The sequence below is a fragment of the Macrobrachium rosenbergii genome, chromosome 3 (assembly GCF_040412425.1).
Source record: "Macrobrachium rosenbergii isolate ZJJX-2024 chromosome 3, ASM4041242v1, whole genome shotgun sequence".
NCBI lineage: Eukaryota > Metazoa > Arthropoda > Malacostraca > Decapoda > Palaemonidae > Macrobrachium > Macrobrachium rosenbergii.
In genome coordinates, this window is record NC_089743.1 from 63,309,614 (window position 1) to 63,335,120 (window position 25,507).

Sequence of the window (25,507 nt, forward strand, 5' to 3'; positions counted from 1 at the left end):
CTACACCTGTGATGAAAAATCAATGTGTGCATTACTTCAAATTATGTAGCTTTTGAGGTTAACACACGAGCTCAACTGGAGATGAACTCAACTTTCTGATAACCGGCATAATGCCACATAAAGATGGAAGACTACATATCTAGTGGTAAACAGGTATGGTTTACAAATTACCAACTTGTATAAAAAGTACCAATATTTGCAATCTATATTTATACCATGCTATTACGCTACGACGACCGCTCTTTTGGTGCAGCCTGTAATAGTCTTGTTGGAGATGTGTACATGAACTGGCCTAAAAAGTAAACAAGAGGTAAAGGAACTGACAACAATTTGATAACATACTTTTGGTTATCTCTCCATAACAACCCAAGAACACAAAAGCAAAAATTAAAAAACCGACCTGAAACTACAATTCTAAGACTAAATAGAGGTTAATGTGGATTCCCACAATACACGGAAACCTACAGAGTAAAAAGGGTATTAGCACATATACAAGGAGAGTATTGAGCTGCTCAGAAACCACAAAGGAGCAATCACAAGCCCGAATTCATGACAAAATGTCACACGTTTCCCACTTGAGGGTGTTATCCTTCCTTTCACGAGGATTGCCTTCATCTCCTCTCGCCAGATCTCTGCAAATGCTTCAATCTCCACAAAACGCCTCAGGGTGGGTCTCAGAAAGCCAACGCCAGTTTCTATTGCTTCAATAAAAAAAAATTCTGTTGTATATAATGCAAACACATTTTCGCTTCCGAAAGGAGCGAAAATGAAATGGAAATTCATACTTATAACAAAAAATTTTTTGCTTACCTCTCGCTAGTATCCAGCTCTATAATTAGAGTAAGGTTATAGCTCGTGCAAAAGTTTCGTCACAGCATCGGTGCATGGTCAAGGCTAATGCTGAGCGCAACTTGATGAGGTCGAATTTTGTGGCCCAGAAGGAAAGGAAGCCTTTTCTTTCCTTATTATTTTTCTTTCTTCATAAGTGACTCGAAAGACTTTTGAAATCTTGGTCCATCAAATTGCACAACGATGCGTCGTGATCCTCTGTGCAAAGTCAGTTAACTCATTCAGGCGGTGGTGATTAGTTCATATTGACTTCTTTCCTGATTAAAATTAACGTCACTATCGTCATACGGGTAGGGCGGGGTGGGACCATACCGTGCTTCCAAAGGTATGTTAAAATTTCATCGTGATGTAAAAGCTAAGAACACAATGTTATATGGACGAATTTGAAAGATTGACTACTCATCACCTACCAACCATTTATTATACACAATACAGACACACACTCACGCACACAAACAATCATACACACATAAATAAATACATACATACATACACATACATACATACATATACACACGTATACATAATATATAAATGAAGGCAACGCCACAAAGGATAGTGGCATTGCCTTTATTTATACAGTATATTCATCACGTTCCATATTTTTGTGATTCAATTATACATACATAATATATATATATATATATATATATATATATATATATATATTATATATATATATATGCATACTTATAAACATACATATACATAATATATATATATACAGTATATATTATATATATATATATATATATATATATATATATATTTTGTGAGTAATTACAAAACAATAAAAACGAACACGTCCGGAAATCCTAAGCAAATATACAACTGTGATTATCATAACCAATGACACAAAATAACAGAGTTCTTTTAACTATCTGTTCCGTCCAGTTAATTTAAATTTGTCACATGTGAGAGATAGCATATAGTTAACCATAAATGTTTAATATGTATGTATATATATATATATATATATATATATATATATATATATATATAGTTAACCATAAATGTTTAATATATGTATGTATGTATGTATGTGTATATATATATATATATATATAGCATATAGTTAACCATAAATGTTTAATATGTATGTATGTATATATATATATATATATATATATATATATATATATATATATATATATATATAGCATATAGTTAACCATAAATGTTTAATATGTATGTATGTATGTATATATATATATATATATATATATATATATATATATATATATATATATATATATATATATATATATATATATATATATATATATATATATATATATATATATATATATATATATATATATATAGTGTGCTTGGTGAGCTTAGTCTGGTATCTACATGTGAGCACAGGTTAATAGTTCTTTGTGGGCAATAGGTATGCATACATATAATCGACAATGCACGAGGATGCATCTATGATTATGCATTATTAGGAGAGCATAATATATATATATATATATATATATATATATATATATATATATATATATATATATACATATATATATATATATATATATATATATATACATATATATATATATATATATGTATGTATATGGCATATAAATTTACCTATGTAAATATACAAATCAATATGTATATATATATATATATATATATATATATATATATATATATATATATATATATATATATATATATATATATATATATATATATATAGAGAGAGAGAGAGAGAGAGAGAGAGAGAGAGAGAGAGAGAGAGAGAGAGAGAGAGAGAGAGAGAGAGAGAATGTTAACAGATAAAATTTTTTAAATGACCTCAGTTTGTTTATACGATGTTTCACCTTTTATTCCGAGTGCAACAGAGTTTTCTCTCTAATGACAGGTGTACACAATAGCAGTGACTTTTGTTCTGCAGCTTTCATAGATATTTATCATCTCGTTTATTTACAAATGAATTTTACTTCAACGGGCATGGACGGATAAGAATAGATTGGTTTTTATAGGAATTTCTTTTGATTTCAGTTTTAATGGTTCCTCTAAAAAAAAAAAACTTTTTAAAAATGAATTTGCAATATGAATGGCAAACACGTGCGCTATCAGTGTGAGGATTATTATTTAATGAATTTTCACTATGCATACAATAGTCAAATGGTAAAAATCCTTTACACACTTGTGAAAATTTACTATACACAGAAAGGAAACGGAATATACGGAATTCAGTGACACAAACAATCACACACACACATATATGTATATGTAGATGCCCCTTTCTCTCTCTCTCTATATATATATATATATATATATATATATATATATATATATATATATATATATATATATATATATATATATATTATATATATATATATATATATATATATATATATATATATATACGTGTGTATATGTATGCATGTATATCGTTTGCATGCGTGTGTTCGTAAGCTGGCAAAATACTTTATCTATCTGACTGCCACTAAGACAAGTCCTTCTAAAGCATGCGAACAAAAAGTACAGACAGACGCAACCAACAAGCTACCAACACGTTTCTTTAATAAATCTCTAAACCTGTCATGTCTGACTGCTGACATCACTAAAAGGCTCTTCTGCTGCCGGGTAAGCATTAACAAATTGCCGAAACTTATTTGCAGGTTAAACGGACATTGCATTATGCTAATAGTCGTCATAATCATTAAACACATATCGACACTTAGACTCTATTCAGATTTGTAGCCGATGGACACGGAATCATTATCGAATTAAATCTCAATGCATTGCTTGTGATGGGCAGATCGGCTCGCTCTAATCAAATTTAGCTTCATGCTCAGCAGGGATTTCGTAATTTGGATACGGCTCTTATCATTTTAACATGGGCTGCCCCACCACTGACTGATCTTTTCCTAAAATAGAAGTTTAGCAGATATTTTATCATTTCTACGTAGTTATCGTCACTTTGAAAAAGCCGCAACGATTTGCAGTTCTTTTCCTAAAATAAAAGTTTAGCAGATATTTCGCAAATTCGATACAGATCTTATCTTTCTAACAAAGGCTGCCACGACTAACAGATCTTTTTTAAAATACAAGTTTAGCAGATATTTCGTAATATGGATACAGCTCTTATCATTTTAACAAGGGCTGCCTCACCACTGACAGCTCTTTTTCCTGAAATAGAAGTTTATTAGATATTTCGTAATTCCTACACAGCTATCGTTACTTTAAAAAAAGCTACGACGATTTACAGATCTTTTCCTAAAATACAAAATTAGCATATATTTCGTAATTAGGAAATGTCTCTTAGCAATTTAACAAAAGCTGCGACGATTTACAGATCTTTGCCTAAAATAGAAATTTCGCAGATATTTCATAATTTGGACACAGCCCTTACCCTTTTAACAAAAGTTACCGCGATTTACAGATTTTTTCCTAAAATAGAAATTAGCAGATATTTCGTTATTTGGATACAGCTCTTACCATTTTAACAAAAGCTGCCACAAGTTAAGGATCTTTTCCTAAAATAGAAATCTACCAGATATTTCGTAATCTGAATACAGCTCTTATCATTTCAACAAAGGCTGCCCCGATTTATAGATCTTTTCCTAAAATACAAGTTTAGAAGATATTCCGTAATTTGGATACAACTCTGATCTTGGTAACAAAAGCTGCCACAATGTAAAGATCTTTTCCTAAACAGAAATTTGGCAGATAATTCCTAATCTGGAAACAGCCGTTATCACTTTAATGACTTGCATGACTTACGGATCTTTAAAATCCTAAGACCGAAGAGTGTCTCGGGGTCGTCAAAAATATTCACGTCACCCAATAACTTTTAGCAGTGCTTCTAAAAACTTTGCTTGTCCTTTCAGCCTGTAAGACATTAAAAACTTTTTTGCATGCCAATTTGAGTAAACAACTACAACTTGTCAACTCCAACACGCTAGTTCTTCAAACGGAGTAAAGGCAAATGTGACTTCAGTAATCAGACAGCTTGCCGGCACTTAATTCATTTCCGTTTCACTCACTCCCTCCTACGAAGTAGTACAAAAAGTTTAATTAAAACTCGAATTTTGCATTTTTTCTTAGAGATAGGAATGAACCAAATAAGTAACACAATCATAAATTTGTAATAAATTTATCAAATACATTTTCAAACTTAGCTGTTGAATAAAACTGAATTGGCAGATTTATTTTGCATACGTTATATAGCTTCGTTTATTTACAATCTTTTTTTTTTCTATAAATAAATGAAGCTATATAACATACGACATTCGATACGTCAAAAATAGATGAAATACCCGGAAAATAAAGTTTTCCAAAGCTGAAACCTAATAAAGTATTCCGATGAGAAAAAACTATCCGGGTACATTGTCAAAAAAAGGATACTGAACTTTTGTGAGTTCTGCATGAAACACAGGAAATTTTCACTCCTATTACAAAAAATAAAAACAAAAATAAAAATAAAAAAGGTGTCCGGAAACATGCAGACAATAGGAAGAGCCACACCAATTGAGAAAATGAATAAATTATCTCCGATCCCCTTGCATAGAATAACTGTCCATCATGCAATCAAAGCTCTGTTGGTGTCTTTTTCTGTTGTTCCTTGAATAAAAGATAGGAGTTGTTAACAATCGTTTACTAGACCCTGAGAATGGAATAAGGGAATGAGTTGGTGTTTCGCCATTCATATACCATATAAGATTCAAAGCAATAATCTTTCTTTTTCCTTCTCCATGACATAATTGCTCAAAATTCGACTACTCATACCTGTAACTGAAACGCCCGCAAAATCAGATTTAGACCTAAAATAAATCTTATCCAAATTAATTTGGCGCGATTGCCTGTGACATTAAAATCTTAAGAAACACGGAATTAGCGTTGCACACTGCACAATACATTTAAATGCTCGTACAGATCTGAGAAAGTGAAAAGCTGTATCCTTATGAAGTCACCCCTTAAAAAAGGGAAAAGGATCGTGTATAATATCATATATCATATATATATATATATATATATATATATATATATATATATATATATATATATATATATATATATCTTCTTCTCTACTGAACAAATCTGACAAGTTGTCCATGAGATTAATGGTCTGAAATGTAACTTAATTTGACTAATAGCTCATTATATAAAATAACTCCTGCTGATTAGTTATTACAAAAACAATGAAACAAACTTAATTGAATAACTTTCAATAAAGATTGAGACTCCCCCGCACTAACCTGACCAAAGGCGACCAAATCGATTAGCTTTTACCTTGATATGATAAGGACAAACTCACTTTTTCTGAGAATATCTAGAAGTAGAGGATTATATTAAATGTAATAAATTCATATAAATTTACAAATAATACACACACATTTATATGTGTGTGTGTGTGTGTGTGTGTGTGTGGGAGTACTTAAAATGAAAGTAATTACAATATCCTGAAACTAAATAACAAATTCTTATATCTGATCTACTAGCGGTATCCTAAACAAGTACCTTCAGTGGAGTGAGCGGGTCCTGGGACTGAATGGACTGTTAAACATAGTAACTCGTGGTTGCTTGATTCAGTGCGTATATCACTCATTCATTGTGGTAACATCTTTTACGACAGTTATTACCTGCCATAATGGTATCTGGAGGACTCCTTTGCCGCACTGGTGATTGCTGTCTCTACAAATATAAAGGAAAATAATACCAGTGTGTAATATTACCTTCATATCTGAAAGGGCCGTCTGTCATCCATACGTGCACGCTTCCTTTTCTGACTGAGTTGCTATAGAAAAAAATTGCTTTATTATACGGTACGGAAAAAAAATACCTCCAAGAACAGCATTACCTCTACCGACTATTCATGAGTAACTGCTCACCGAAAAGACTTTTAAAACAGGACGTAACATAAAAAAAAAACATTAGTCAGGTCGAAGTTACAAGACAAAGAAAAGAACTGACAGGAAAATAACTCGCCGATTCGTACCCTGTAATCAACATCAAAATTATTCGCTTCCGTATGAGAACAACGCTTAGACAACCGCAATCTATATTACGTCAGATAACACAAAACAGATCTTTGTTTTATTTATTCATACGTCATATAACAAAACCAAATATTTGCTACGTTTACTCATACGTCAGGCAACGCACACAACTCTCTATTTTGCTTAACCATACATCAGATAACAAAACCAAAACTTTCGAGAATGTACTTTTACATCAGTCATCGTAACATATATTTTAACCAAGATTCATGAAATTCTAAAAGTTTCTTTATTAATGAACATTATCCAATTTACCCGCCTGAGCACAAGTAACTGACAGAAGAGTTATTGCGTTGATATGTGTCACTTTCATTCAGTATGTTTTTTTTAAGTTATGCTTAGACTCTAAAACATTAAGAATTCACTGATATTGATAGCTTTAACTTTTTTTTGGGGGGGGGAACAAATACAAAAAAAAGAAAAAATAAAAGCGACAGTTATTAGTAAGAGTAAGTGTCCCATACATCAAAACCCTGAGGGAAATAGACACGAATATAGAAAATATATATGTTTACAGGTTTAAAAAATTGGAACAGTAACTGATTGCACTAAGCACTACTTACAAACGGTGGACACGACACAAAATGCACATTCTCATAATATATATATATATATATATATATATATATATATATATATATATATATATATATATATATATATATATATATATAAATATATTTATATATATATAATTATATATAATATATATATATATAATTCATATTATATAAATATAATTAAATATATTTACATATATACTGTATATATTTATATATATATATATATGTGTATATATATATATATATATATATATATATATATATATATATATATATATATGTATGTGTGTGTGTGTGTGTGTGTGTGTGTGTGTGTGTGCATACATACACACGTACATATACCCTTACCTAAATATTGAGCACAGTTTGGCGGACAAAAAGTTCATTACAATTTGTTTTACTCTGGCAAGAGACGAGAGAGAGAGAGAGAGAGAGAGAGAGAGAGAGAGAGAGAGAGAGAGAGAGAGAGAGAGAGAGAGAGAATTCTTCCCTCTGCATAGTAGCCTCTATCTCCTCTTAGACATCCACCACAGTAAGCTAGGGAAAGATGAGTCACGATGAGTGCGGTGATCAAGCACCGGTAGTATGACCGGGAGCTAACGAACCCACGTGCGTGACTGCACGAATGAAGGGCACAAGACAAATGAAATCCGTGTCTGACGGTAACAGTGCGTAAGAGACAATGACATGTAATTTATTACGGCGACTTTCACGCAATGGCATCAGCTGTGCACACACCAATTTTCTGCTTGCATAGAAGGATTCGATCTGGTTAGAATATCTTTCGTATTTATGACTAATTTTGTCGATTTTCCGATGGTATGGATGATTATATATATGATAATTTTATCTACTTTTCTGATGCTATGGATGATTATATTTAATTTTATCAACTTTTCTGACCTATGGGTGATTATTTATAACTAATTTTATCAACTTTTCTGCACTTGTTAATGATTACTGTTATCCACAATTTGAATATGGCTATTATTATTATTATTATTATTATTATTATTATTATTATTATTATTATTATTATTATTATTATTATTCAGTTTTGACTATTTATCTATTCATACAAACCAGTGTGTTATTTTTATTGTTACAAATTTTTCAATGTGAAAAACCAAGACGAAGCAATCTTCCTTAATCCTTTTTTTCTCAATGAAGAAAATATTACAACGACATGATGTTTCTAGCTGAAGCCTTCCCATTGTTCCTAAGCAATGTTCCGACCTTATTAGCATACACGCACTTTTGATCAACTTCGATTAAAACACCACAGACCCAAATTGAATTTCACGTAAAATTACCGTCGTGCGTTCATTTGTCGCAATTCTCACATTTACAAAAATTCACTTAGGTATGACACAGAGTCCCCACCTCATTTGCCTGTTATTACCGAGGCTCGCTACCCAGGGCTGGAAAAGGGCTAAAACACTTACTAAACAGGTTGCTCTTTCTTGTATTTTCAGTCACACTGTTCTTTTTCTGCAAGAAATTAAAACAGAGTAACTGCACATTCTATGGAATAATTTTAGATTCTGGGATGGGGCTTTATAATGCACAATCCGAATAAATGTTACAATGAAATCGTAATTTCACTGAAAATGTAAGATGAAGTTCGTATGGCCTCGGTCAAATGGATTACAGACACCCTATATATATATATATATATATATATATATATATATATATATATATATATATATATATATATATAAATTACTGTGTGTGTATGTGTGTTTATGTGGTTACATTCCAATACGATCGTTATAAGAAGGAATAAGGAACGTGCATTTTTTTCTTCTCGGCCTTCACTGAACAAGACACACAACCTTCTCGCTAGTCATAAAATACAATTTGAAAAGCCACTACTTTTCTGGTATGGAAGGGCATGACAAAATTGACAACACAGCAAAAGACCGCCGCAAATAATGTTGCTGGCCACTCCTACGTCCTTTTACGAGACTGCGGACTCTCGATATGACTAGAACAAAAATGAAGTTCCGATACTTTTTATGAACATGAGGTTAACTAAGGAATATGGTCAATTTGCGATAACAGTATTATGGAATACGTTCGATATCCTTATCTCAAAATTTCTTTTCTAAGTTTTCTGTTCCTTCTCACACAATAATTAAAAGCGATTTAGTACAACTGATAGGGATATAGTGATTGGGAACATTGCCTTATCTCCCAGAATTTGTTTCCGTTCTCTAACGCTATTTCCATCAATCAATAAATAGTAGAAAAATTAAATTACTAGGCAAGCATAACGAGAGAGAGAGAGAGAGAGAGAGAGAGAGAGAGAGAGAGAGAGAGAGAGAGAGAGAGAGAGATCATGTACGCATTTGTTTCGCCTTTTCTGATAAGATTTCCATCATCAATAAAGATAGTAAAAAATTGTAATAACAGGTTAACACGATGAGAGAGAGAGAGAGAGAGAGAGAGAGAGAGAGAGAGAGAGAGAGAGAGAGAGAGAGAGAGAGAGAGAGCCGACACACCGAAAAGGAATGTATGCATTTAATCCACCAACTAATAAAACATCAACAAAAATGATAAAAATAGGTCAACCTGATATGAGAGAGAGAGAGAGAGAGAGAGAGAGAGAGAGAGAGAGAGAGAGAGAGAGAGAGAGAGAGAGAGAGAGAGCATGACAAACCAAATAGGAAGAATGAATGTATTTGCTTTCCTTTTCTGACAATTTTCCATCAACCAGTAAGAATTTTAAAAATATATAATAATAGGATAATACAATCAGAGAGAGAGAGAGAGAGAGAGAGAGAGAGAGAGAGAGAGAGAGAGAGAGAGAGAGAGAGAGAGAGCCGACATACCAGAGAGGAAGAATGTATGAATAGCAAGTGATTCTATTAATATCTCCCGGTGGCTTTACATTTTAAGCCTTCGGGACAAAGGGACCGCCGATTACCAAAAGTTATCAGGTATTTACAGCCTCATCGTAATTATTCGCACTTTTTCAGGATCGTAAAGAAAGGGACATCTTTATAAGGATTTTCCTAACGTCATCGTGATATTAAAATTTTGAAATGGGAATCTTATGGTTTGAAAACAAATGGCTTTTCTCTCAAAACATCAATTTCTTGAAGATCTCTGGCGAAAACAGTAAAGACCTGATGAAGAATATTTGTTCAGAATCAGTGAACGGCCTCAATTTTTTATTATGATTTTACAATGTTAGGTCTATAATAGGCATATTATCAGCCGAGCCGTATCATCGTAACGGCTGATTATTATGAGTTTTAACAACGACTGAAAACTCGCATAACAAATTATCATAAAATTTGTCTTCAGAAGACAAACAATCATTTTATATAGATCTCGACAGCTGAAATATAAGCGTAATGTATAATACTAAAATAACATTATTTATACAAGCGATGTTTTAAGCCTAATGCAGTATGACTTAGTTATTCTACTGTAGTTCAGAAAAAAAAAAACAGAATACATAATTTATAAAATAAAAAAAAAAGAATTTTGATTCTGAGGAATAAAAGTAATTCCTTGGACAAACATTCGAAAAAATCACCGAATTACTGTCAAATCATGACAACTAGGCCACATTTTTTAACTGGTTTCTTAAAGAAAAGTCTGTTGTCCATGAAAATTTAATTGCTCTGTCTATATGGCAACCTTAAGGATGTTTACCAAATCTTAATAAGGGTGACTTTGTAACTCAGCTCGATAATTCAACTATTTGAAATTCAAAGGTGGGTTCACAAGACTAACAGGATGCAGAACATTTTGAATTAACAGCTACAGCAACGTTAATTGCATAATTATCATAATTACACTGATACTGCAATGATATGCCGTTCCGTAATTATTAAGTGTCGTATCTACGATAATGTTTCTATTGACCAATTATTATTAGGTTTTACATTGATACTATCCATTTCTAAGTATGGAAAATATTTCTGTTTTCACGTACATATACACCTCATATTTTCACTGATTGTGGGAATGACCCGCTGCATACTGTGATTATCAAAATTCTCCAGTGGCTCGATTACAAATCGTAAACATGCAGCAATTATTTTAAAGCATTCATTTTTTTTTAAGGTTACCGAATAATTTTTACTTAAAATGTTCCAAAATCAAATCAGGCATATTCAAAATTTGAACGAAAACACTGAAACTAAAGCAATCTGTCTAAAAATTCTAAAATCTATAAATTCGAGAGAAACTAAAATCACCATCATTATTTCATAAGATAACATTAATATTACACATTCTTCATTTATGGTCATCCCCAGTGTCGGTATTCATATGGACAACAGCTTTGCAGATATCTGCGTGTCTTTGTGTGTGTGTGTGTGTGTGTGTGTGTGTGCATGAGAGAGAGAGAGAGAGAGAGAGAGAGAGAGAGAGAGAGAGAGAGAGAGAGAGAGAGTGTGTATTACTATAAAGGTGTATCTGTGTAGAGTAATAAGACTGACTATACGCTAAGTGACTTGCGCGAGCGCGCGAGCGTGTTTGTGTGTACAACCGGATGCGCGCACGCAAACGCGGAGGCGCGTGTGTGCTCAGCGAGAGGGGAATTATTCATGAGGTTCCCGTTTCTCCCCTCTCCGATTAACCTAATACTACTGAATCACTTCTTTCTTTTTCTTTTTCTCCTTTTTTTTGTTTCCTTCCATTTATTCACTTGTCCCTGTCCACCTGTTACTTACTGTTCCTAACTTATCTGATTCTCATCCGAGCTTCCTTTTCGAGTCAAGCGCTTTTCTCTCTTTCCTCTTTTTCCTCTCTTTTTTCTATTCTGGGATTTTCTGTCGACGTTCTCCTTCGCCTTTTCCCCTTGGTGCATTTCCTATTCTTTTTCCTTCGCATTTTTTTCCCTTTGGGTTTCACTTGAGACTCCGTTCGAGGCTTTTGTTCGGACCTCTTTGATACTTTCGTTTTTGCTGGTGATGCTGCTGCTGCTGCTGCTGCTGCTGCTGCTGCTGCTGCTACCACCACGACTTCCGTCCTGCTGGTCTGGCTGCTGCTGGTGGTGGTGGTGCTGGTACTGGTGGCTGCTGGTCATTGCTAGGAAAATAAGCTCTGGTTGCCACACCAACCTTCAACCTTCAGTCCTCTCCTTTCTGATGTAACATCATCATCATCATCGCCTTCGTCGTCGATTCGTTCTCCCTTGCTGAAGCCTTCCTCTCGTCGGGCCCTTTTCCTTACTTTCTCTTGAGGGTTCTTCATCTCATTTGCCTCTTCTTCCCCTCTTTCCCTTCCCCTTATCATCCTCCTCCTCCTCCTCCTCCTCCTCAGCCTCCTCTTCCTCCTCCTCCTCCCCAGCTGCTCCCCATCTCCTGCTCACCTGGCGCCCAAGTCCTCCATCACTACCTTGTTTCCTCCACCACACCCCACCATTTTCCCCACCACTCCCCCCACCATCACTCTCACTTCCTTTCCCTCGCCTCTTTCCCCATCAGCACTTTCCCGTGAAGCTCATCACCACCAACACCGACCAACCTGGGACTAAACAAGTGCACCTCACTGAGAGACCGCCGCGGTAGAGGAACGCTAGTACATCTTCTCCGCCACACTTCTCCCGACTTACTGATTGGTTCTCGTACCCTGGTCTCCTGAACCGCCAACCGAAGCACAGAATCCGACCCTCTATAGCGCGCCTGAGCATCAGGTCCAAAGGCCGATCGAAACCTTTTTCTGGCAGCCGAGAAGGAATCGCGTCCCCGACGGCAGCGCCAGTGGCCAGATGGTGGCCAGTGCCAGACGTGATGTTGGGTCGTCTGTAGTCGCGTCTCAGAGATTGATCCGTGGCACAGTCAGGGGAGGGAACCTCACACGCTGCCGCACTCTACCAATGTCACCAGGACTTCGGTCCCTCCACTCGAAGGGAAGAACGTTTATTCCCTAAGTCACATCATTCCAGTAGGAGGCGATGCAGCAAACGTAACAAAGAGAACGAACGACCTCCTCACATCTCAAAGTCCTCTCCCTTCCCCTCGCACACATCATTCGCCCTCACACGCACACACACACACACCTCCCTCAATCTTCTTCCCTGTCGCATTCCATCATCGCCTTTCGGTCGCTAATGTAAATGGGGATACACTTAGAGGAAAAATAACAACTTCGGTGTTCTATAAATAGAGTCATCTTCTTCTTCGTCTTTTTCTTCTTCTTCTTCCTTTTCCCCGTCCCAAATCATTCGTTTTCCCCTTGCAGGAGTGACCCATTTGTAACTGATTCAATATGCCACTTGCCGACACTCGCTGCCTTCTAAAAAGGCCGCACGCTATGGGAATAGCTTATCTATTATTAGAAAGGCCGTTCGGGGGAATGTACTGCTGGTTATATTTATCAGATACGGTATCTGTTGCAACCGACTGAGCAACGGATAACGGAAAACCTTACATCCCGAACTTCAAAAAGAAGGGACTCCCTTTTAAGGGATCAGAGATGTGCATACCTTTTACGGGTCTTTTTTCCGACAGATGTAGAATGATATAAAATTCAAGAACAAACAACGTCAATAAACACGATGAGTCGCTGATATTTTGGAGAGGAAAAAAAAGAGGAAAAAGCCAAAATAAGAGCGCTGGTTTTATTTTTAGTACGAGCAAATCCCCTCGACCATCCCAGGTTAGTGAGGGGAAAATCCTTATTCCCGACGTTCCCCCTCCTCTCCTAGGTAGCGGCGAGTTGCCAGTTACTCCGTTTGAGGGCGACATTTACGCATACTATGACGAAATATGTAGCCCAGTTTAGTGTGGGAAATAAATTCTTAAGTACTAAGACGCTGCACTGGTCGTCGCCCACACAGGAGAGCGTAAAATACAGCCATTTCGGAGGGCCAAAGCGACGACACACAAACGAAAACTTGGGAGCAAATTATGAGGAGGCATCTCACTGGGTAAAGATGATGTTACCTGCGTGGCAATTGCTTGTTTTACTCCATAGTAGGCACAGATTTACTCTCCTCTCTATGGGCGAGGAAGCGCTGTAGTTACACCAGATCGCTGCTTTCCTTCTTTCCTCTCTTCTAATGATGATGATGGGTGGGCTCTGCTCGGGTGCTGAGTTTGGAGGATACTGCTTTCGTGGGACGGTACTGAGAGGAAGGAAGACAGGAAGACATTGCCATACACAGGGGAAACATGACGAGTGAGGCACATGGGGACGGGAGGGATGATGAACGCACGCTGCCTGCTTCTTTTTACGTGCTTGTATGAGGGGCCTATAAGGACATTATGTCTGAACTTAAACACACACGGTATGCACATGCAAGCAAAGGAATGCATGTAGATGCACACTGTACCCAATACAACCACCAAAAACACAGTGACCCAAAAACTATAACAGATACCAACGCGTGCACACACGAACCCACATACATACCCACGCATTTTATAACTATCCATTTATCTCTCTCTCTATATATACATATATCCAACTATATATAGATACATATAGATACACACACACATATATATATATATATATATATATATATATATATATATATATATATATATATATATATATATATATATATATATATATATATATATAGTGTGTCTGGGTGGATACATAAGATTTGCAACCCGGAGAGAGAGAGAGAGAGAGAGAGAGAGAGAGAGAACGAATGTATGTTATACGTTCTATGGTTTTTGTAATATCAGAACAGAGCGTGGGGACGCAAATCCTATGCACTCAGCCATTTAGTAACTTTCACAACATGAGCAAAGGCAAGAATGCTACTATTTTCGTTCTCTGCATTTCACATGATTCACAGGAGTGAAAGCCTGATGGCCATCAGCCTCAGGAGGATACCTCGGTCTGTCATTTACGGGAAATTTCCTCCCACCAAGGAGTATACAATCCTTTCATGTAGCCTGGCATAGCAATGTTCAGGTCTTCAGTCAACAGACTAACCTGACTTACGTTACTACTTTCGGCATTAAGACAAGAGATGCTCTTCTGACGTTAAGCAGCATTTTCTCACAAATGGATTTAAAACCCTCAACTAATTATTCCTCTGCTTTGGTTTATGGTTCATTGGCATGTCCTCGGACAGCAGTGTCCAGATGGTACCACATAATACCACCAAAGCATTCAATTTCAATTGACTGAAACGACTAAAAAAAGGCAGGAAGGAGATGACCAACATCTTTAAGAAGGAGGAGTATAGAGAGTGCCAGAAATACGGTGTGTAAGAAGTATTTGAAAGGAAGGTCCTCAACATCCTTAATAAGGAGGTGGGAGAGCAAGCAAGAGCTTTCTAAAAGAATAAGTTGTTCTACTTGGAAGTAGACAGGGAGAGAAGTTAATGAACAAATGGATCATAGAATAAAACAAGTGCATGGAGAAATACCGACTGAAGTCATGAGCTGAAAAAATAAGAAGATTCGAATGCAAAGATAGATGAGAGGGAGAGTCGAATGACTCAAGTATGGAAGGGGTTACTGTAATTTGAGAATACTTGTGGAAGTGACTACTGACAAAGTAAGGACGGCAATCAAGGGACAAAAGAACGGAAAGACATCAGCTGTTGACGGGATTAAAAGCGAGATGCTACTGTATGGTAGTACGGTAGTGATGGTGTGATAGAGAGGCTGACCATGGGTTATGAGACGTCTGGATGAGGACTTAGTTCCATAAGAAACCTACGACAGATGAAATGATAGGGGGAAGGACAGTGTAGATTTAAACAAGGGAAACGGCGCATGAAGTGTTTATTATGAAACTGTTACGTTAGAACCTTGTGAGTAAAAGTAAATCTATAAGTGCCATGCACAGAATTAGTAAAAACTTGTGACAGAATTGATGAAGAGGCAGTGTGGGGGTGTATACATGATGTACTGTGCAACAAATAAGCTGTTGAATGTGATTAAAAATTCTTATGATGGAAACAAAGAATATGTTAGAATATGTAGACGGCAGAGTGATGGGCTTGTTGCAAAAGTGGAATTGAAATATGAATGCGTTATGAGAACATATCTATTCAATAACGGTCTTATAATAATTAAATATTAAACTGTACTTGTCAAAAGGACCCTGTTTCTTGAGCAAATACAAATCATCGCGTTCCCTCTAATTTCGGACTGAGGAGAATTCCTTCCTCCACTTCTCTGATGGAGAGTCCTCAAGAAAACAAAAAATAAACCAACATTCCGGAAATAAAGATAAGGAATAAATATTCATTACTGTGATTGGGTGCATTTCAGGGTTTTGAACACTTTACACTGTGTGATCTTGATTTGTTCTGATGAACTTCCTACACCTATCTGATACCGATAATAGTCATTCGTAATAATGCAGTCAATCTTGTTACTGGGTATCATAGCCTTTTTCAGTTCTTTTCTGAGATGAATGGCGGCTCACCCAATTAAGAACGATGATTTACAACTTTTTGCTGTCACTATAAGATTTTAATCCTTAAATTCTTATTTACAAGTCTCAAAATTTCGGGAAATTTTGACGATTGGCAAAAAACTGCACATGGTAATATCTGCTGGTATTCTTTCATCTTTATTTTTGTAAATCTTTCTCCACACAATTATTCTAACGCAATCCTGTCTTTTTTCCTTCATCTCTGCTATCATTTCCCTTTACTTCATCAATCAAGTACGTCACATCCTACGTGAAATTAATTCTATTGTAATTTGATCTGGAGCAAATCCTGTGGTTTCTACCAATACTCATAACTTCCCATTAGTCCAAGAGAGTGTAAGTCAAGTTTCTTTGGTTTTTGAAGCTCTATAAGAAGTTTTCTGCGGACGTTATGAGTATTGGTAGAAACCACAGGATTTGCTCCAGATCAAATTACAAGAGAATTAATTTCACGTAGTTGCTTCTGTTCTGTGAAAAATCTGTTCTACAAAGGCAGAGTAGCCTTGTATTGGAATATTATACTCTAGAATTTCCAAATGAATTGAAATTTCAGAAATATCAAATCCTGATAAAGTTTTACCTTCAAACCTTGTCCGCCGTTTACACCATCAAGAATGGATTCTTCTTACCCTTCTTACGGGAAATATTTTCACCACAGCTTTCACGAATAGCCGGACTGTTTGTCGTCACTCCTTTAATGATGGTAAATGCTCAGACACACACACACACACCATGTGGTTAAGATGACGACAAGAATGAATTATTTTTCGTCCTTCTAGTTGGTAACAGTCATGATCTCTGATTTACCTTAGGATTTTCAAGACTGAGATGATACAACAGTAACACCAATCGTAATCGTATTGTCTTACCGTGAATCAAGGCCTGATTTAACAGTCCATTAGTAGTAGAGAGAGAGAGAGAGAGAGAGAGAGAGAGAGAGAGAGAGAGAGAGAGAGAGAGAGAGAGAGAAATCTTCCACACAGAAATATACATAATGTAAAGAGCTGAAATGACAAACAGCTCCTTTGCTCTCAAGGGAATGCAGTTAAACGCATGTGTCCGTCACTGATCGAGGAAGTGTGGCCAGGTGCGATAAGGTTAAAACTTAAACATTTTGGAAATCAGGCGTAACATCTGAACATAAATTCATTAAGGGAATCCGACATGGCACGACTGTATTTTCTTATGGCGATTATAATCCCATTATAATTCCGTTTCCACTTGAGGCTATGTGTGTCCTATTTCGAAATATCTATTCTGTTGTTTGTTCCTTCTAAAACACCAAGAACGCTGTCCTTTGCTTTCGTCATTTTACATGCACAAGGTTAGTTCACCTTATTTCATGAATCATATAAGTCTTCTAACATAGTTACTGGGGATGGGGGGGGGGCGTTTGGAGAAAGTCCCCCCAACTCAAGTCCCCAAGCCCGGACAAATAGGGAGGGCTGGAGTCAGAAAGGGTATCCAAGCGTAAAATATCTGCCCAAACTAAATTTGTAATGAACCGTTCAAAAGAGAAACAGCTGGAGGAGGCTCATTAATTACAGTGACCCTGACTAGGAATTAAGCTAAGAATATCTGTATCTTGTAATTATCTATTCATTACCATGAAAACAAAATTCACTGACTGAATATTACGTAAGAGCAAAAATATTGATCTCCAGATTAAAACAAACTATATCTTATAACCATTCGGCTGTACAAATCTCTAATGACTTTTAAAATATCATCAGGACTGTACGCAGGCCATCAAGAATTCATCCAAATCGAGAAATGAAAAAATGTCGACGGCTGTAATAATAAAAGAACGAATGGCAATTTCAACTCCAGTCCATAAACGGCTGTCACATCAGCTGATGACTAGCAAAAGCTTTTAGCTATTCCACCAGCATAAAATAAATAAAATGGAAAATAATGCAGAAATTAATAAATCTGACAGCCAACGAGTTTCCAACATATGGGAAACCGCGACGAGAGATTTCAGAGTGTATCAGTTTTTAAGCAGATATCGACTTCTTCCCAGATGAAATCATACATGTCGCCATTCCGAAACCCCACCCCTCAACTTGGGGTCCTTTTTTCAATACTCGACGTCTCTTAAGAAGAAAAGTCAAGTTTCACACACACTTGAACATCACGTATCTATGCATATATGAGTGAACTGGGGGTATTGCATTCCATCCGTGGCTTATTCTGCCTTTAAAAGGTTGCATGAACACTTGGATTACGAAGTTATTTTCCTTTTGAAAATAACTTTTCTACTTCTCCGGAGGATTAACATTTGTAGGCCCCATTTTTTGATAAACACACGTTAAGTGTGATTCATATGCATAAGATCCCACGGAAATTTGAATCTATAACACACACACGCATTATCACTATATGTGTATGTATGTATATAGGTGTATGTATATGCATGGATATATATATATATATATATATATATATATATATATATATATATATATATATATATATATATATATATATATATATGTTTAAATTTTAAACTTTTTGGAAATTACGTGTACCGTCTTTACATGAATTTATTAAATTTATTCAAGGGAATTCAACTTGGCACGACTGTATGTCTTATGACGATTATAATTCCATTCTTTCTCCACTATGTGTGTCCTACAATTTCGAAATGTATACTCCGCTCTCTGTGCTTTCGACAAACTATACCACTTACAATGCTGTTCTTAGCTCGTCCTAGTACATGTATGAGGTTAGTTCACTTTATTTCATAAATTATATGTCTTCTCACATACCTATGTGGGATGGGAAGCAGGGGGTAGAAGAAGCCAGCCCAACTCAAGCGCCCGTCTCAAGCCCAGATAAACTCGGAGGGCTGGAGTCAGGAATGGTATCAAAGCGTAAAATATCTGCCAAAACTAAACATGTAATAAACCGTTCAAGACAGAACAGCTGGAGGAGGCTAAGAATTAAACTGATACGAAGACCTGTATCTTCTAATCTATTCATTATCATGAATATACTATTTACCGGCTGAATGTTACGTTAGAGCAATTAAACTCCAAATAAAAACAACATATAGTTTACAATCATTAAGCTATACAATTCGCTACTGACTTTTAAAATTTCATCAGGACTGTGTGCAGGCTATCATGAATTCATTCAAATCGAGAAATGAAAAAATGTCGACGGCTGTAATAATAAAAGAACGAATGGCAATTTCAACTCCAATCCATAAACGGCTGTCACATCAGCTGATGACTAGCAAAAGCTTTTAGCCATTCCACCATCATAAAATAAATAAAATGGAAAATAATGCAGAAATTAATAAATCTGATAGCCAACGAGTTTCCAATATATGGGAAACGCGACGAGAGGTTTCAGAGTGCATCAATTTTCAACCAGATATTGATCGACTTCCCAGATGAAATTATACATGTCGCCATTCCCGAATCCCTCCCTCAACTTGGGATCCTGTTTCCAATACTCGACGTCTCTTACGAAGAAGAAGAAAAAACAAGTTTCACACACTCTTAAACACCACGTATCTATGGATACGTGAGTGAATTGGGAGTACTGCATTCCATGCACTGCTTATTCTGCCATTAGAAAGTTGCATGAATACTTGGATTACGAAGTTATTTTTCGTTTGAAAAACTCTATTGCTTCGGAGGGCTTACCTTTTATTTAATACAAACACATCAGTCTGCTTCATATGAGTAAGTTCCCCCATATATCTGAAGCTACAACGCCAACAGTATGTGTGTGTGCGTGTATGTATGTATGTATGTATGTATGTATGTATGTATGTATGTATGTATGTATGTATGTATGTATGTCTTAAAAAAATCACAGTAGATGCACGTGACCTCAGTATATAAGCGAATCTCACAGGAAAATGACAGGTAGACGTTCAGTACCAAGCGCTTTCCCGTTTATTCACGAATCGTCGGGCACAAAAGAGACAGTTGAAAAGATTACAGGATACACAAAGAGAACTAGTATACCAGATGGTTAATTGTCAAAGGTTGCAACACTTTCTCAGTTTACTGTAGCAATAATCCTTTGAAGTGGAAGAATCGGATGCTGGATTATTGCTACAGTAAATTGAGAAAGTGTTGCAACCGTCTTGAAAGGAAGCCCTGAAAGCGACTGGATTAAGCATGCCAACGTGAACTTTACGGTTAATTTATCACACAAACCGGTGGATAGTGCTAAGACAGCGGCTTTGGGATACAAATTAAGCTTTGGTGTTTCTGACGGCAACCTGGACTATGTCGATATTTCAGAATCATTTTGTTATTTGGAAAAATTTAGTGATAATTTATGTCCTGAGGACACCAATATTTGTAAAGGTATTGCGTATGGTGCTATGGCCAAGCCTTCATCTCCAAATGTACCCGTTAAGATCTCTCCAGGCCTATAAAAACCTTAAAAAAGACGAAACATCCCAACTAACAAAGGCAGATAAGTCTAATGAAGTGGTAATAATGAAGAAAAGTGACTACGTAAAAAAAAAAGGCATTATTGAATGATAGTGAAACTTACAGGGAACTGAGGTCTGACCCTACACAGACAGTGAACTCTCATTTTAGTAAACAAATTAAATCCACTTTAAAGGGCTCTGGCTATTTAATTAAACAGTTTACAACCCAGTGCCCCTACCTACCATATCTCTACGGTTTACTCAAAACACACAAAGTCAATAACCCTATTAGACCAATCATTAGTTCAGTAGGTTCAGCTTCGTATAATTTATCTAAATGGCTTGTAAAAATTCTTACACCTTTGGTAGGAAACATTTCTAATACGAATGTAAAAAATAATGTCGACTTTATAAACAAATTGAACACTTTGAATTTAAATTTTGATTTTACTATGGTTAGTTTTGATGTCGTCTCTTTTTTTACAAAAGTGCCTGTAGATGATTCACTTGAAGTTTTGGAGGAAAAATGAGAAAGTTATGACATTCCTTTAACGTGGCAAACCTCACTAATCTTATAAGGTTATGTATCAAATATAGTAAATTTGTTTTAATGGGGAATTTTTTGTACACAAGTTCGGCATAGCTATGGGTAATCCCTTACCTCCTCTCCTTAGCAATATTTACATGGAATTTTTTTAGACAAAATTCTTACCAAGAATTTTGCCCCTAAAAGTTATATGGTTTAGGTATGTGGATGATAGTTTCTGCACCTGGCCAGTTCAATTTCTGATTAGGCTAAATAATTTAGTCCCTTCTATAAAATTTACTATGGAGGAAGAAAGAAATTGTAATCCGAATTTTCTTGAAGTAACTGTCCATAGACATGATAGAAATTTCACCTTTTCAGTCCTTCGAAAATCAACTAATACTGCCTCTTTGTTCAGTATTATTCCAATCATCATCAATATGTTAAATTCTCTGTCTTTTCTGGGATGTTCTTAAGGGCTTTACGCGTTTGTAGCCCGCAGTTCATTGATGCTGAGATTAAAACTATTCATGATATTGCTTTGAAACTTAAGTACCCAAGGACTTTAGTAGATGTAGCATAGAAAAGAGCCAGGAAAAAATTTTATTTAAATTAATAACAAACTTGAATTTAGTAAGCATAATATTCTCAAATTACAGCATGATGCAAGGTTTTTAGAAATTCCTAGAATTTAGAAACTTTCAACATAAATGTTGTTTTCAGTAATTTTAATGTTAAGACTTAGGTAATAAAAAATTCTCCTAAAGATGTTTCTGGCTGCATCTATGAAATTCCTTGTAAAAAAAAGTGTGATAAAACATATTATGGACAAACTGGAAAATCACTTTCACAACAAATCTTGTTCTTTCTGTTTACCCTGTAACCTTCTTTCCAACTGTCTCATTTCTGCCCAGACGGTGCGTGAATAAACGTGAAAGCGCTTGGTACTGAAATTCTGCCTTTCATTTTCCTGTGGATTCGATTTTATATATATATATATATATATATATATATATATATATATATATATATATATATATATATATATATATATATAATTATATATATATATATATATATATATATATATATATATATGTATATATATATATATATACATATATATACAATTTATATATATATAATTATACATATATATATATAATTTATATATATATATATATATATATATATATATATATATATCAAGTGTTACAGAGAGAGTAGCCTATTCATAAGACTATGCATGAAAAAACATAAAGACGCGAACTTGCAGAAGGTGACTAAGAGAGAGAGAGAGTGGAAGTGCGTAGTGTTGATCAAGTGCTAAAGGCAAAATAAAAAGTTTAATGGTTTTTCCGACGGATTTTCGTTGCCGGTTAGTAACAAGCAAAGTCAACATTTTAGAGCATAAAACAAAGGCGATAAAGGTGATAAGTTACCAGAACATTTCCGTCGCTGCTCAGAAGGTGTGGGAAGGTGAATAAAGAATACGATGAATAAAGAAAATGGTGAACTTACCAGTGAATAGTGAAGCAAGCGAGAGACGGTGAACATGGTCTTAGCCGACACACCTAGAACCATGACGTCACAGTTGACACCAGGAACAAACCCCATATAAAAGAGAAAAGAAAAAGGAAGGCAGCTGCAGTTGCAAGTAGACAGAGTTGCAATTACAGCCAAAGTAAGAGCAGACGGAGTGAGCGGAGTGTGATGGTGTTGCCCATGTCGCGCTAACTGAACTTTTTACAAGCTCTCTCGATATTAGTTTTTTTCAAGTCTATGTTTGGACTAGCTATTTCAGTCTCGAGTCCAGTCGAGTTCTCAAGGAGCAACAATTAAACCCAAGTGGGACATTTATACTTTAAAAGGGATAATAAAGAAAAATTCTAAGACGTTTTTGCATTAAGAACCCCAAGAATATTTATTTTCAACTGTCCCTAAAAACAGACAAAGCCAGACTATGCTGCCTTGGCTGCCTTGGCTAGGTTAGAAGATAGCCTATATATATATAATATATATATATATATATATATATATATATATATATATATATATATATATATATATATATATATATATATATATATATACTGTACATATAATTGTAGCCTTCGACGCAGTGTGCGCGCGCTACGGACTTTTTTGTGAAAGTTTGCCATTCATGCCTTTCCTGTACTTTATCTTCGAAAAATCCCTGCATCCCGTTACATAGTTTTCATCAAAGTGGGTCTGTTCCTTCTAAATCTTCTGTTCCCCACAAATGTCCAACTGACTATCACGTACTATTCTCCCCACTTATCGTTATCTCATCTACATATGGAACTTCGTAATTTCCATAAAAGTATCCTTTATTACCCTATCCTGCCACCTGACTGCTAATATTTTCCATAAAGCTTTATTATTTTTGATGATCTTGTTCTATAATCATATAATTATTATCCCTTTAGCATATTTCAGTTTACTGGATTTCCTAATGTTGTTTAACCAACCCATTGTTTGATCTGTCTACAAGTCTTCAACTAAACTGCAACTCAAGAGAACCTGTACTGGATAACACTTCCTAAATAACTGAAACTTAATCCATTAATCGTTACCATCAAATGGTATTTCATTTCCTAGTGAAAAGTCCTCATCATTTCTGGTATTGAATAAACCAAACGATTCCAGTGACAGGTCGCAATACCAAACTTTACTATATCAAACCAATTCTAGTGATTACTTTATGTCTAACATTTATTTAAAGTCCCATCTCTCCCAACATATGATGCATTCGATGTAGCAAGCTGTGTACATCCTGCAGTGTTTTGCCTATTACAACAGCATTATCTGCAAAACCTAAGTCTTGTCAAGATTTTATCATTACTCCAATCTAAAGACTCAGTTCCTAGCCCAACCACGCGCCATAACATTGCCGTGTAGCAGCCAACTACGGCAAATTCACTTGACAAGACTGCGTCGACATTATCTTTGCATCTACTTCGTTCACTGACAGTTTCAATTAGCTTTACATATTTAATAGGAATGTCGGAGTGACACAAGAACTTCCATAATATTAGTCTGCGACCGCTGTCAAACGCTTTCTCCCATTTAAATTTTGCAAGCAATAATCTACTCATCACTGCTCTCCATTCAGTCAGTGCCTTGTCTGCATTTAGTATTAGGATCATGCCCACTTCATCATCACCAACTCCATCTGCTCTTCCTAAATAAATACACACACTGCCCCCTCCAAACTCTTTCTTTCGATTCCTTTCACAAACAGGTAAGATATCCAGTCCGTGTCTCCTGAACTCATTTTCTATCTGTTCCAACTTTCTGATCTGATTTAGGGGTCTCCCGTTGCAGATTCTAATTTAAAACTTGTCGTTGTTATCTGATCAACCGTATAGCATCTTTATTATATACAGTATCAACATAGCTAATTCCCCTGAAGGGAGGCAGTGCCGTCAGTGTACCTCTCGCGGTGCACCATAGGCATTACTTAAGGTTCTTTGCAGCATCCCTTTGGCCCCTGGCTGCAACTCCTTTCATTCCTTTTGTTATTCCTTTGTTCATATTCTCTTTCTGCCATCTGACATTCCACCCCCTCCTACCAATTGTTTCGACATTATTTTCAGCGCTGAATGACTTCATGGATCCCAGTACTTGGCCTTTGGCCTAAATTTTAAATTAAAAAAACATAGCAAATACAAATCCACATTTGCTTTACAGAAAGCATAATGACGAAGCCTTCTAAAATGCGGCTTGAAAAGAAAGTTTACAAACATAC

General features: G+C 35.6%; 2 protein-coding genes across 6 annotated transcripts in view; both read right to left on the bottom strand.

Moving 5' to 3' along the window:
- Positions 1-12,649, bottom strand: part of LOC136851508 (uncharacterized) — a 27,832-nt gene extending 15,183 nt beyond the window's left edge. Inside the window, exons 1-4 of the mRNA XM_067125647.1 lie at positions 12,517-12,649; positions 12,339-12,484; positions 6,453-6,504; positions 6,128-6,142 (exon numbers count right to left, since the gene is read on the bottom strand). Coding sequence (XP_066981748.1) covers positions 6,128-6,142; positions 6,453-6,504; positions 12,339-12,484; positions 12,517-12,649 — 346 coding nt within the window. The remainder of the gene's footprint in view (positions 1-6,127; positions 6,143-6,452; positions 6,505-12,338; positions 12,485-12,516) is intronic.
- The window catches only part of LOC136856463 (RING finger protein 207-like), a 475,485-nt gene extending 461,259 nt beyond the window's left edge, over positions 1-14,226 (bottom strand). For 3 of the 5 annotated variants that reach the window (XM_067134358.1, XM_067134351.1, XM_067134345.1), the window contains exon 1: positions 12,923-14,226. The gene's annotated coding sequence lies outside the window, so the exon portion shown is untranslated. Of the gene's footprint in view, positions 1-810; positions 1,195-12,922 lie in introns of those variants that run through there. The other 2 variants (XM_067134335.1, XM_067134340.1) reach the window with 2 other exon arrangements.
- Between the last annotated feature and the right edge of the window lie 11,281 nt (positions 14,227-25,507).